The 12,084-nt window shown below is 52.3% G+C and overlaps 5 protein-coding genes across 5 annotated transcripts; 4 read left to right on the plus strand and 1 right to left on the minus strand.

Moving 5' to 3' along the window:
- Window positions 1-134: 134 nt before the first annotated feature.
- STEHIDRAFT_155617 (HAD-like protein) lies at window positions 135-1,404 on the plus strand (the record flags this gene model as incomplete). The annotated part of the gene is made up of 4 exons (XM_007302847.1): window positions 135-366; window positions 449-835; window positions 910-1,133; window positions 1,195-1,404. 4 exons carry the CDS (start codon window positions 135-137, stop codon window positions 1,402-1,404), a joined length of 1,053 nt encoding a protein of 350 aa, XP_007302909.1.
- Window positions 1,405-2,064: 660 nt separating this feature from the next.
- Window positions 2,065-4,532, plus strand: STEHIDRAFT_77126 (uncharacterized protein). The gene is made up of 6 exons (XM_007302392.1): window positions 2,065-2,487; window positions 2,599-2,762; window positions 2,836-2,908; window positions 2,971-3,058; window positions 3,132-4,169; window positions 4,401-4,532. Exons 1-5 carry the CDS (start codon window positions 2,140-2,142, stop codon window positions 3,296-3,298), a joined length of 840 nt encoding a protein of 279 aa, XP_007302454.1. The 5' UTR covers window positions 2,065-2,139; the 3' UTR covers window positions 3,299-4,169; window positions 4,401-4,532.
- Window positions 4,533-4,662: 130 nt separating this feature from the next.
- Window positions 4,663-7,484, plus strand: STEHIDRAFT_77129 (ATP-binding protein Fet5; the record flags this gene model as incomplete). The annotated part of the gene is made up of 7 exons (XM_007302393.1): window positions 4,663-4,904; window positions 5,070-5,149; window positions 5,235-5,367; window positions 5,670-5,813; window positions 5,996-6,104; window positions 6,764-6,886; window positions 7,217-7,484. The coding sequence occupies 7 exons, from the start codon at window positions 4,663-4,665 to the stop codon at window positions 7,256-7,258; spliced, it is 873 nt and encodes a 290-aa protein (XP_007302455.1). The 3' UTR covers window positions 7,259-7,484.
- STEHIDRAFT_155621 (uncharacterized protein) lies at window positions 7,449-8,756 on the minus strand (the record flags this gene model as incomplete). The annotated part of the gene is made up of 4 exons (XM_007302848.1): window positions 7,449-7,466; window positions 7,565-7,847; window positions 7,898-8,020; window positions 8,596-8,756. 4 exons carry the CDS (start codon window positions 8,754-8,756, stop codon window positions 7,449-7,451), a joined length of 585 nt encoding a protein of 194 aa, XP_007302910.1.
- A 1,504-nt stretch (window positions 8,757-10,260) lies between these two features.
- STEHIDRAFT_120468 (uncharacterized protein) lies at window positions 10,261-11,947 on the plus strand. Its single transcript, XM_007302849.1, has 2 exons — window positions 10,261-10,660; window positions 10,725-11,947. The coding sequence occupies exons 1-2, from the start codon at window positions 10,328-10,330 to the stop codon at window positions 10,911-10,913; spliced, it is 522 nt and encodes a 173-aa protein (XP_007302911.1). The 5' UTR covers window positions 10,261-10,327; the 3' UTR covers window positions 10,914-11,947.
- Window positions 11,948-12,084: the final 137 nt, after the last annotated feature.

Genomic DNA, 12,084 nt, shown 5'->3' on the forward strand with positions numbered 1-12,084 from the left:
GCTCCACCTACTCAATATCTTCCAGTTTCGAGAAACAAGTAGAACTTGCCCTTTCTCTCTTTAACTGCTACTAAGAGCTGAGCATCATCCACCGAACCACCCCAACTCTCATCCCACCGATTAGACGCACTATCATGTCTTTCTTCAACTTCAACTCTCCAGTCACCTTCTGTCGCCAGCCAGCGGTCGCTGAGCTTGAGAAAAACCTTCTCAAGATCGTCGAGGCTCGCAAGTCGGGCGCCGTTGGTACGACGAAACCTCTTCCTAAAGCTGAGGACATCAAGCTTGTCCTCTCCGACGTTGACGGTACCCTCCTCGACGACGCTCACGACGTGAACCCGCGCACGTCCGACGCTATCCGCTTCCGTGAGTCCTTTACCGCATTCCAGACTCCTTTGTCTCCACCTTTGTCTGTTCGCTCAGTATAGTTGCTGACGTACGATTTTAGTCCGCCAAAACTACCCCCACATTCCATTCGTCCCAGTGACCGGAAAGCAGCGTGTCTCCTGCGAGTACGTCGCTCGGGTGTGCGGGCTGGAGGACATGCCCTCTGGCTGCTGCCACGGCTCCATCATCTATACGCCTGAGGGGAAGATCGAGTCGCAGACGGGTATCGGCCCTGAAGTCGTTTGCGCCGTCACCGACTTCCTCAAGGGGATCAACAAGTCGGTATTCATTTACGAGCACGACTCCGTCAACTGCGTCTACCTCGAGGATCATCCTTCGCTCGACTTCTACGCCATCACCCGCGGCTACGACCCATCAATCCGCGACATGCGTGGCACAAACTACATGGACCGTGTACGCAGTGGCGAGGTAGTTGTGACGAAGATGTGTAAGTGCTCATCCTCCTTTGTTGTTATTTGTTCGGGTTGCTTATCACTATCTTCCCTTTACCCTTAATTTTAGTCCTTCCGATGGAGGTCGCTCTTGTTAACGAACACATGGAGAAGATGAACGCTCACTTCAAGAACGGCGAGGACTACCGCATGACGCGCGCTCTCCCCGACATCATCGAGTTGATCCCCGCCACCATCGACAAGTCGGTCGCCCTCGCGTACTTCGCAAACAAGTACAACGTCAACCCCGAAAACATCATCACCTTCGGCGATGGGGAGAATGATGTTGGCATGGTTAGTCTCCTTCTTATATATTTTCCATAGCCGTTGGCTGACCTTTATTATTACTTCACAGTTCCGCGCCTCAGGCATGTCTGTGTCCATGGGCAACGCCATGCCGGTACCTACAGGCGCGTCTGACTACCAGACCCTCACCAACAACGAGGGCGGCGTCGGCGTCTTCCTTGATGCTATCTTCCGTCCCGAGTATGTGCCCAAGTCCGGCCACGACTCAGGCTATGCCACCCGTCAACACTCGCGTTCCCATTCTCCATCGCGGGCATGAACGTTGTCTTCGCAGTTTTTCCCTCTCTTCACCTACGCATATTTACGATTCCGGAGGCATAATGCCGACTTGCTTTATACTTTTAATGTTTGACGACGTTTCGACCACAAGAAGTTTGTAGTATTTATCCCTCCGCACACACTGCACCTACTTTTTCTCGCTCTCGCATACTTACCTACATGCACACCCCGCATCTACTGTCTCTCGTGTACGCCGCATTCCTTGTATGATCATCTACTAGAGGTTGGATTTGCACGATGCTGCATACAATGACGATACATTTTGTATATGCTCTCTCCCAATCCGCGTACCGCCACATGATCAACATCGATGGATGACGGCCTTCTGTCTTCGGCTTTGCCACATTCCTCGGGATTGGCGGACGACAACCGTGGGAACAAGTAACGAACTGTCCCAGAGTGGCACACCAGGCGTGGCAAGGCGTGGCAAGGCGCGCAACTTCGGCCTGTCCACTGACCTCCACTGGCTCTATACTGGTTCTGTCCTTAATCTCGTCGTAATAGTTCGAGTTCTGAAATGTCCTTAGCGTTGAGAGCGTTTCAACGACTGGCACGCTCGGTGCACACAGAAGCGCACCTCGCTTCGTCTACCGCGATATCTGTTGTCCCTCCAGCACCATTCTCCCCTTCGCAAACCGTCCACAGAGACGCTCACACATCTTCTTCCATCTCTGATCCCGCTACTTCTCCTTCCTCAAATGTCTCTGAACCACCTATGAACTCCTCGACGTCTACAAACGCTGAAATCTCTCTCACCCCACATCCCAATGATCCATCCCAACCCTCTGCAGCCGGATCCTCCACTTCGTCACCCTCGTCGCATTTACCGGTACCCCCCGACCATCCCCATCTTAATGGTGGTCGAAATACGAGGACGTCCGGACCGATATCACCCTCCACGTACCAGAGCCCTCCGTTTCATACCCATCAGTTCTTCAAGGTGCTCGAGGAGACATTCCCGACCGCCACAGCGCGAAGTCTGATGCGCGCGACGAGAGCTCTGCTTGTGGATCGTATTGGTCGCGTACAGCGTGAGGGTCTCACAAATAAGGACTTGGATAACGTGAGTTTTGATTCATATGATACCTGCATGTATGTGAACGTGACAATAATATTTGTACCTCTGGCGTTCACCGGACTGTCTTCTGCGGCCCACCCTTCGTGAAATTCACAGCAAGCGTACCTATTTCGTGCTGCTCTCTCAGAGGCGCGAACTGAGGTGACCATGCGTGCTCGTAGCGAGTCAGCCGGCATACAGACTCAGTCCTCTGCTCTACGGAGAGAGGTTGACGCGCTCGACGCGAAGATGAAAGAGGAACTGTCGACTCTCAGACACGAGTCCGTCTTTTCGCGAACTTTCTGCCTTTGTTGCTCATATCGTAATTCTCTCTTTGCTTCCGCTGAAATCTAGGATTCAAATGGATGTGGATAGTCGAAAGAATGAGGAGAAGAATGAAGAGAAGAAGCGAGACATAGCGATTGAGGTGAGTTCTTGGTACAGTCGAAAAGAGCAAAATTGTATTGAGGTCTGGTTATGGACTTGCAGGAAATCTTGAACAAGTCACTCGTTTCTCTCTATGAACTCCGCTCCGACATGGAAGAAGTGAGATGGGACAATATGCGCAAGTCTGTTGGTGAGTCATTCAATCCGTCGTTCGCTGTTTCTTACAAGAAGCCGTAACCAACTCCTTCGTTCCTTGCCAATAGCTGCATTATCTGCCTTCCTTGTCGTGATCATCCTGTCCATGGAACTTCGACCAAGGCCAAAGCCTGTGCCTCCGCAACTCGCTCAAGTTCCTCCCACCATGTATAATACTCAGCATAATCCTCAACCTCACTTCGAAGGCCTGGACAAGATGGACACGATGACATAACCTCTTGTTTATATGCCGAGGATGCGGGCATGCTCGGACAGTCCGGTTCTTTTTATGCTAGACCCGTGTGGACTTGGAATGTGGAAGACTATGTCCAGTGTATAGTAAAATGTCCTATAATCTTCTCGCCAACCCCCACTTCTTCCTGCCCACGCGATTGACGTCCACTCGCTTCACGAATTCTCCCGTCGCTCATTTGCTTAAATGATCACCCCCTCATCTGCATCCCACATACGTAGACCGTCGTCTACAATACTCCGAGTAATATCATGCTTATATATCCCTAGTCATACATAACAGACCCTGTATAACAGCCGTCTACACATCGCTCGCCTGTCCAGATTTTCCTTCCCATCCCGCATCAATTCATTGAACATCGAGCTTGCTCAACTTCTCTGCCACCGCATCCGCATCCGCCGAATCCGACTTGTCCTTCTCGCTTGTGTTTGGCGTATCCTGAGTATGAGCTGGACTAGCACTAGCACTGACGCTCTTGGCCCCCGACTCTCCTCTCGGCTTATCATCCTCATCGCTATCCCAGTTATCCCTGACCTGCTCATCATCATTCGTCTCTTTCTTCTTCTGCCTCCTCTTCTCGTTCTTCTTCTGTGCCTTGCTCAGAGCCTTGCCCTCACCACCCGCACCTCCACCTCCGCCTGACCCTCCAAGGCTAGGAAAGTCTCCTGCTCCTGGTACCCCGCGTGATGATGAAGATGAAGGCTTTTTGGAAGCGGAGGACGGAGGGACCCAGCCGGGGATATGGCCAGCTGGAAGGGCGCGAGACTCGATGGCTTGTTGACGAGTGGAGCGAAAACGCTGGACGTCTTCTTGTGGGGTATATCCCGGGCGTATCTTGAGTTGTTTACGCACACTGAGGACGTTTTATGTGCAAGTTAGATGCGAAGGCAGGAGTAGGGTTGATCATCGGCCGGACAAGTGGCGCGAACACGATGTGGCACCGAAAGAATATCGATAGTGGTATTGTGAAGTGAGATCGCCGTTTATAACAATAGAAGGCATGATTATAAGTTTGTGGATGTGTTTGGCTGGCGAGAACGAACAAAGGGGAGGATGATGTAGTGTTGGAAGTACCTGATCTCACCTTCCATCTGGGCGGCGTGATTCTGGGATGACACGCTCGAGTGTACGGGGATCGACAGCAATACCTGCTGTCGTCTTCTTCGGGTTGAGAGGTGGCAGAGACATTATATGACCTGTAGTGGATATTTGCAAGAGGTGCAAGCAGCGGCGGTGTGGTGGCTGGTGGTAGTTGCAGGTTGCTTACGTAAATTGCCCCTCAGCCACAATCTTCGCGCTCAGCTCTGCACGCTTGCTCCTCTCCATAACACAACCATCCTCTAAAAATGCGCTATGCAGTCTTCGTCACAGGCCCTGCCGGTGCAGGCAAATCGACATTCAGCACGGCCGTCATGACCCATCTACAAGCCTCAAAACGCACCGCCCACCTTGTTAACCTCGACCCCGCCGCCTCACCAGACAGCTTCGAGTATTCGCCGTCTATCGATATCAAAGACTTGATCTCGCTAGAAGATGTGATGAATGAGCTTGGTTATGGACCAAATGGTGGACTGGTGTACTGTTTCGAGTGAGTACGAGTGAGTGTCCTTTGGTTTGGATGTTTGGAGGAGCGAAAATGTGGCGCCGCCACTCTACTCTTGAATGCAAGAATGCGCAGAAGAAAAGACATTCTAGGTCCAAGTCATTCAAAATGGGATGGAACTGATTATGTGATATACCACCTGGCAAATAGGTATCTTTTACAAAATATGGATTGGTTCGAGGAAGAGCTCGGAGAGTACGAGGACGACTATCTCATAATAGACTGTCCTGGTACGCCCTGTTACACCCCCTTCTCGTCATCCTGCTACCTATAAGTCGTTCTAGGCTGATTTACGATGACCTTCTCTATTTGTAGGTCAGATCGAGCTCTACACACACCATCCATTTCTACCCACGTTTGTAAAAACGTTAAACCGCCTCGGAGTACGGACTTGTGCCGTGTACTTGCTCGAGTCGCAGTTCATGGAGGACAAATATAAGTTCTTCAGGTGAGCGTATTTTCAGTCATCTACATCATTCGATCTTGTTTCGGAGTTCTTCGTCCCTCCTTGCGTAAAACGCTATGCAAAATGTGCGGCTGCCTGCTGCGAAATTATTCTGAGAGAATCAGAACGGCCTGGCCTGCTCTTGAGCTTGCAGTATCTCTAGATAGGGCACCGGAAATGAATGTAACATTGTCGAGTCAGTCAATGTGCGGTAAACTGCCTGCCACAACACGACGTGCTTCCCCTTCTCTTCTTCTTGCCTCTGTTGCGGAAATCATCCTTCTCTAACACTTTCTAATGTGTAGCGGTGTTCTCTCAGCCATGTCCGCAATGGTCAACCTCGAAATCCCGTGGATCAACATCATGTCGAAGATGGATCTAGTTAGCGGAACCTCAGAAGATCCTGCAGGAGGTCGCAACGGGATCCGAACAAGACGAAACATTGCACGGTTCGTCCTCCCCTCCTTTTGGTCCCTACTTCTCTCCATCCCCATCTGCGCGCCTCTATATCTCACCAAAGTCAAGTATGGTATCTTGACGCCCGACGATCGCCTATTACCCACCCTCATTTCCGCCCGCTGGTCCAAACGCTCATCCAAAAATGTTGTTTGGGTTTGCCATTGGTCCATAGATATCTTGAGCCCGACCCTCTTCTGCTGGCAACACCACACGGGCAACGTGGCGAGGCCAACCCAGGCAACCCTCGATTCCATGCATTGAATCAAGCTATCGTCCAACTTGTAAGCATGTCTTCTCGTTTTCTCATCTTATCAAAAGTCGCGCCCCTCTAGTCCGTGAGAGGCGCCCTTCTGGTCTCAAACCATCTTCTCTTACGGGCATCTCAACTTGCGCTAGGCGTCATATGAGCGCCACATCAACATTTTGCATACGATGGGATGGTGTTAGTGGGGCACCCCTGCTTTCGACCTCGTCGGGTTGTGTAAACCTTGATATAATCAGTAGAATGCCCGGTGGTCTTGGTTGAATCGTTCGATCCCACCATCTGCGATAGAAAGGGCTCCTGATGCCTTTTCATTCGGGGCACAGCGCGCTCCTCTTTTCTATGCTCCCTTTCTTCTCTCCACTCAAAGTAATCTCCTCCGAGAAGAACGCTGATGAGTCCGCATCCTCCTTGCTCTCGCACTCCGTAACCTCACGCTGTCATGCAAACTATGGATTGGAACCGCCGGCATCCACGCATGACGTCGTTTTGTTCGTCCGTTCTGTGCATTCTCGCTCCCATCGCCTTCACCATCTACCCCTATCCACCATCCCATCTTTTCACAATTCTCCACAACCTCGTATCATCGTATCTTCGCTCCCGCCGCGCCGCAATCCCGGATACCCATCTTTTCGTTCTGTCCCTTTGCCATCGTCACACCACGTGCCATGAACATAGATTGAAGACCACCCACTAGTATCGTTCCTGCCCCTCGACCTGACGAACCCGGATTCGATAGAGATTGTACTGAGCAACATCGATTATACGATGCAGTATGGAGAGAGCGAGGAGCCGAAGGAGGTCCGTTTTACCACCATTCCCTTTTACCCGCGGTCATTTTGTGGTCTATGCTTTGTGTACATGAATGCTGACCTACAGCTGTCCTGGTCTTGTTACATTGCTGCCTCCGTCATCGCGTTCCTTTGCCACGCTTATATCGCGATGGATGACGGCTCTCCTGTCCTCCTCTTATCCTTTAACGCCTTCGTTCATTGGCCTTGGCCTACGACACCTCATCTCACACAACTCGTCACACTTCTGTCGATCGATCTCTGGTCTAATCCCATCCACACGCTTTACCGTTCTCCTTCGCCCATCCTAACTCTCGAACCTTCGAACGACCTCATGCAGCCCCATGATCTCGACGAAGGCGACTTTGCAGACCTCGAATAGGTTGGGCATACCCCTTCCGGCGATGCTAAATTGAATCGGGTTCTGTCGTCGGGGCATGGCAGAGGCGAGGCGTGGCGTGGCGTGGCGTGGCACCACGACAGCTGTCCTCTGCTGACTGTCGCTATGTGGGCGTCCGTTGGTGCGTGTGTGTGTACCTATAGTAGGGTTCAGTCGGTGCCTTTTTATAGCGCTACAGAAGAGATTGCAGCTGTATGTTTGATTAAATGAATGAGGTTTGGGTTCTAGGTTTTCCAATTGGTCATGGGCTGGTCGTGTGCCACTGTGGCGCCTGTTCTTAACCTGCACCTTCGGATTTGCGGCGCAAAGATTGACGGTGGCAAGGATAAGAATGTGCTGTGCGTAGTGTGACTGCACCTCGGGACTGGTAGAAGTGATGGTTGAGGAGTAACTGGAGCTTGGTACTGGTACCAAAGTGCCAAACCCGGGGATATGGACGGGCGGGACGGGCCACGGTACATGGGCTTCGTCGTCGAGGAGGCTGGAAAGGGATAGCTGGAAAGTCTTGTGCACATCGACGTGCGGAATGTGGTTTGGGTTCTGGAGCAGAAGTAGGCTAACGAACCAAATCCTGGTTCTTGATGAGAGTGAGACGGGAACGCAGGTCAAAGGACGGCGTACCTGGCTGAGGAGGTCTCTTTTGAGCGAAAGCCTACTGCGCGAGTTGTTGTAGTAGTGGCGTTGAGTTGTTGGTGGTGGTTGATGAATATGGTGATGTTGATGCTGGCGTTCTTGATGCGCGTGCTTGACGGGATGTTGGAGTCAAGTATTCACAGACTGGACAGGGGTTGGCCTGGCGTCAGGCGAAAGACTATGTGCAGAAACAGCCAGCAGAACGCATCCAGCCACCCAACTGCTTGAGCGTTCTTGATCCGGGTGCTTGACGGAAAGTTCGAGTCGAGTGTTCACAGGAAGGATAGGGGCTGGCCTGCTTTCGTCGGCGCGGGTTCACAACGGCCAACCTGGTACCAGGCGAAAGACTATGTGCAGGAACAACCCAGGAGAACGCATCCAGTAACAAAACTCACTGCTTGAGATAGTAGTGGGGGTACGGTGCGGAACGTTTGCAAGCCTGAGGAGGCCAACCCGATGCTTGACGAGACGGCCAATTCAGATCCTACTCCTATCCTCACCCGAAAGCCTTCAGTCAATTGAATCCGTAATCACCACCGCCTCAGAACGGGCGGCTCTATCAAAGGTTTGACGTCGACGACAAGCACAGCCTGGCACTGACGTATGCGATTTAAGGAGTACAAATAGGCGTAAAGAAACATCGAGTCATCTCGATAATGTGGGCTGTGAGTTACGGATGGACTTACCATTTGAATGTTCCGGGGGAGGCGGTGTAAGCCTCGGGACCCGTTGGGGTTTGAAAACGTCGGGGGGCATACGTCTCCGCTGCGACCCAATAGTCGAAACCGTCCATGTCAATACACGACCGTGAAGCGTTCCCGCTCTCCTTGGTGGGGTTGAGATGCATTGAGAAACTGAACAGATCAGCTAGAGTCACAATTCCTCAAGGGTATACGTGCTCACTACAAGGAGATGCGGCGAGCAAAGAGCTTCACCCCAAAGACAAGTGAAAGTGACACGCGACCGACTACAGTTCCGGCTAAGGCAATGCAGTGAGAAAACGTGTTCGCACCGGGAGTGAGCAGACCCGATGGGTATAGTTCCAGTTGGCCAGGTGGGGATGACCTGTAGTGAGCCGTAATCGGCGACAGCGCCGTATCGCTGAGTCGTTTGTCCCATCGGCGTCCAGTCAAGACCCAATATACATTGCGCGCCCTTACTCGCAGTCGAAGTTCTGAGCCCGTTGCAAAGCCGAGTAAGCTTGGAAGAGTAGCGCTGTGTCCATCGGAGGCAAAAGCGGAAGCGCACGGAGGCACGGCGCTTTGAACGGAAGTATACATCTTCATAAAGAATGGATCTGAGGACATGCGTGGAGAACATCGACCACTTGCAGGCTGGCAGATCCCCCCAAAAATTGGACGAGTAGAACATACTGCCTGCAGGGGACTTTCTGGCCCTTCGGGTTGAACCGAGATGGACCATGGTGCGAGGGTACATCGTCCGGATAGACGACTTTCATCGGAGGCCTGGATGCCTATGATTATTTGACCGAGTACAACATTGCGGGGTCGCCTCGATGCCCATCAATAAAAGCAGGGGGACGGTGCATATATGTCTTATGCACTGCCAGAGATGGTATTGTTGCAAAGGACCACGCAAGATAAACGCGTTTGCCTCCCGGAACAGATGCCCAACAAAGCAGATAACCTGTCCCGGGCCCGATACTTGTGATTATTTGTGAGGCCGGATCATTTGCATCAGTTTGATGCAGTGCTCCGTCGTCAATCATTCCCCGTATAAACACGCGGAAGAGGAGGACGCGACGGATTGAGTTCAATGAAAGGCGCTGCAGAATTCGTAAAATGTCGGCTGAAGAGCCCAAGCTAGAAAATTGAGAAGCTTCGAAGCGATACACAGCAGCTCCCAGAAAGTTTTCATTGCAAGGCGAAGAGTGCAGAGGCGGGGGGCGGTGTACGGGCTTGCGAGCACGAGGCACCGCCTGTCGTGCATTCTACACGAGGGAGCGCATTCCGAAAAACAATTTCGGGATCGGCTGACACAGCCCTGCAAGTGGGATGGCGGAGAGCAACGATGCGAAAAAAGACGAGAGCGTGGGCTGAGCACGACGTTGAACAATGAACGGGTGGGTTGACTGAGTGGCAGGTATATCAGAAAATTGGAGGGATGATGTGGGGAGACAAAGGAGGTGGGAAATGAAGGACAAGAAAGGAAGAGAAAAGGAAGAAGGCGATGTGAGGAACGGCGTGGGTCCCGGGAGATTGGTGGCGTTGAAATGGGAGGTTCTCCCTGGTTCTCCACGATTACGCCATGAGCCGCTTCTGCATATAAAGTCCTCGAGAACCCGTCGGCCGCCAATCTTATCCTCCTTTCCCCACATCCACCAACATGTACGCCCACAGCTCCCCCTCCCAACATCGCTCTTACTCTCGCTCACCGGGCTACTCGTACTCAACGGCCATGCACCGTTCGCCGTCGTACCAAGCTCCGTACCCGGGCAGCTCAAATCTTCAGTATTACCAACAAGCTCATAGCACACCTGGAGCCACATACTCCTCTCTCGATGGCGGCCATCGTCGCAACAACTCCTTCTCCGGTGGCACACATTATTATCCCACCAGCTCTTCTGCTCATGGTCACAGTCGTCACCGATCCGCATCGCACTCACACACCGGACACGCACCGACGTACTATGTGACACCGTCCACTCACCCAACTCACCACTCGAGTTCGAGCCGTCACCACAGACGCTCTCACAGCACAGGTGCACACGGGCACCGTTCTTCGTCTCGCGTACGTTCAGCTTTCCGTATCTGCTGTGTAATACACCACTGACACTTCTTGTCCGTGTCTTCAGTCAAGCAAACCAATCACTCGCAGCTACACTGCGAGCAAGTCGGCGATTCATAGCACTCATTATCGCCAGCCTTCTCTCGCTGAGCGCATCCGGCACTTCTTTGGCTTTGGCCACTCCAAGGAACGGTACGTGGACCCTCGCACCGGACGCGAAGTCGACCGCCATGGGAGGCCTGTCGTCCGCTACTGAGCAAGTCCTCCCTTTTGGCAGGCCCGAGCCACCGCTTCTCGTAAAGCGAGTGCGATTCCAGATCCCACATCCCACATAGTCCACCTTCTCCACCATCAGTTTCTGACTTCCTATTGCCCTCGACCCTCAAATCGACCCTGCATCTTCTTTTCGCGTCCGAACGACGAACCGAATTCGCACACGTACATCCTCATCCCCATGTGGAAGCAAATTGTCGCGTCTTCAACAACCTTCGGAGTGGGACGCGCCAACTTCCTCATCCCCTTTCGAGGACTCGCATCCCTCCATTCCGGTCATCACCCCCTATCTATTCTAATAACAGCTGGTGACCTTCACACCCGCCCGACCTTGTCCCGAAAGGTTGCGCCCTCGCACATAACGGAGAAGGAGGATCACGACGAGCTGGTCAAAAAGAGCATCTCGTTGTTCGTCATAGGTCTCAGGCCCGAGAAGTTTTGATAACGCTCTCTGGGGGCCGGGGCCTTCGCCTCGTGTTTTTCATATCATTGTCGTCCTGCTATTCCGTTACTCGAACCACCCCTACTGTCCAGTGTATTCCCCATCAAGCATCAATGTGCGTGTTGTTGTGTTGTTGTTGTTCTATTACCGTCGTGCCCCGTCTTCGCAGCCTTTTCCGCCATTCGTCGCATGCACGCCTTTCCCATTTCCGTCATCGCCGCCTTTACGTTGGTACTATTTAGTATGTATGCCTCACTTAGTACGCCTCCCTACGGACGGCTTCCTTTCCTTTCTCTTATTATGCTTATGAGTACGACGATGTGGACTAGGTCGCTTCGGTTTCTAGCCTTTCTCGCGTTAGTGGTGTTGTTGCTGATACTGACTCATGCTCCTACTTATGTACGCTCGCATGCTTCTGAATCGTCGTGGACCAGTCCAGTCCTTGTTCCTCCTTGGTTCCTACCCCTTGTACTACTACCAGCACTTACGCGTACTGTACTGCCCTACCTGATCGTCACGATGCCCGTGCTGTGCTTCATGCCTACATGACTTTAAATAACATACCCATCGAAACCTCGAAACTGTGTATCTGTAACTTACACACGCGCTCGGACACGGTCGCCTTGACCTCAAGCTGTTCGTTGCTTTGAAGGATGGGAAGTGCATCGACTGGATCAGCGCGATCACTCGAGGCTGCGTGGTGGGTTCACTA

The sequence above is a fragment of the Stereum hirsutum genome, assembly GCF_000264905.1.
Source record: "Stereum hirsutum FP-91666 SS1 unplaced genomic scaffold STEHIscaffold_5, whole genome shotgun sequence".
NCBI lineage: Eukaryota > Fungi > Basidiomycota > Agaricomycetes > Russulales > Stereaceae > Stereum > Stereum hirsutum.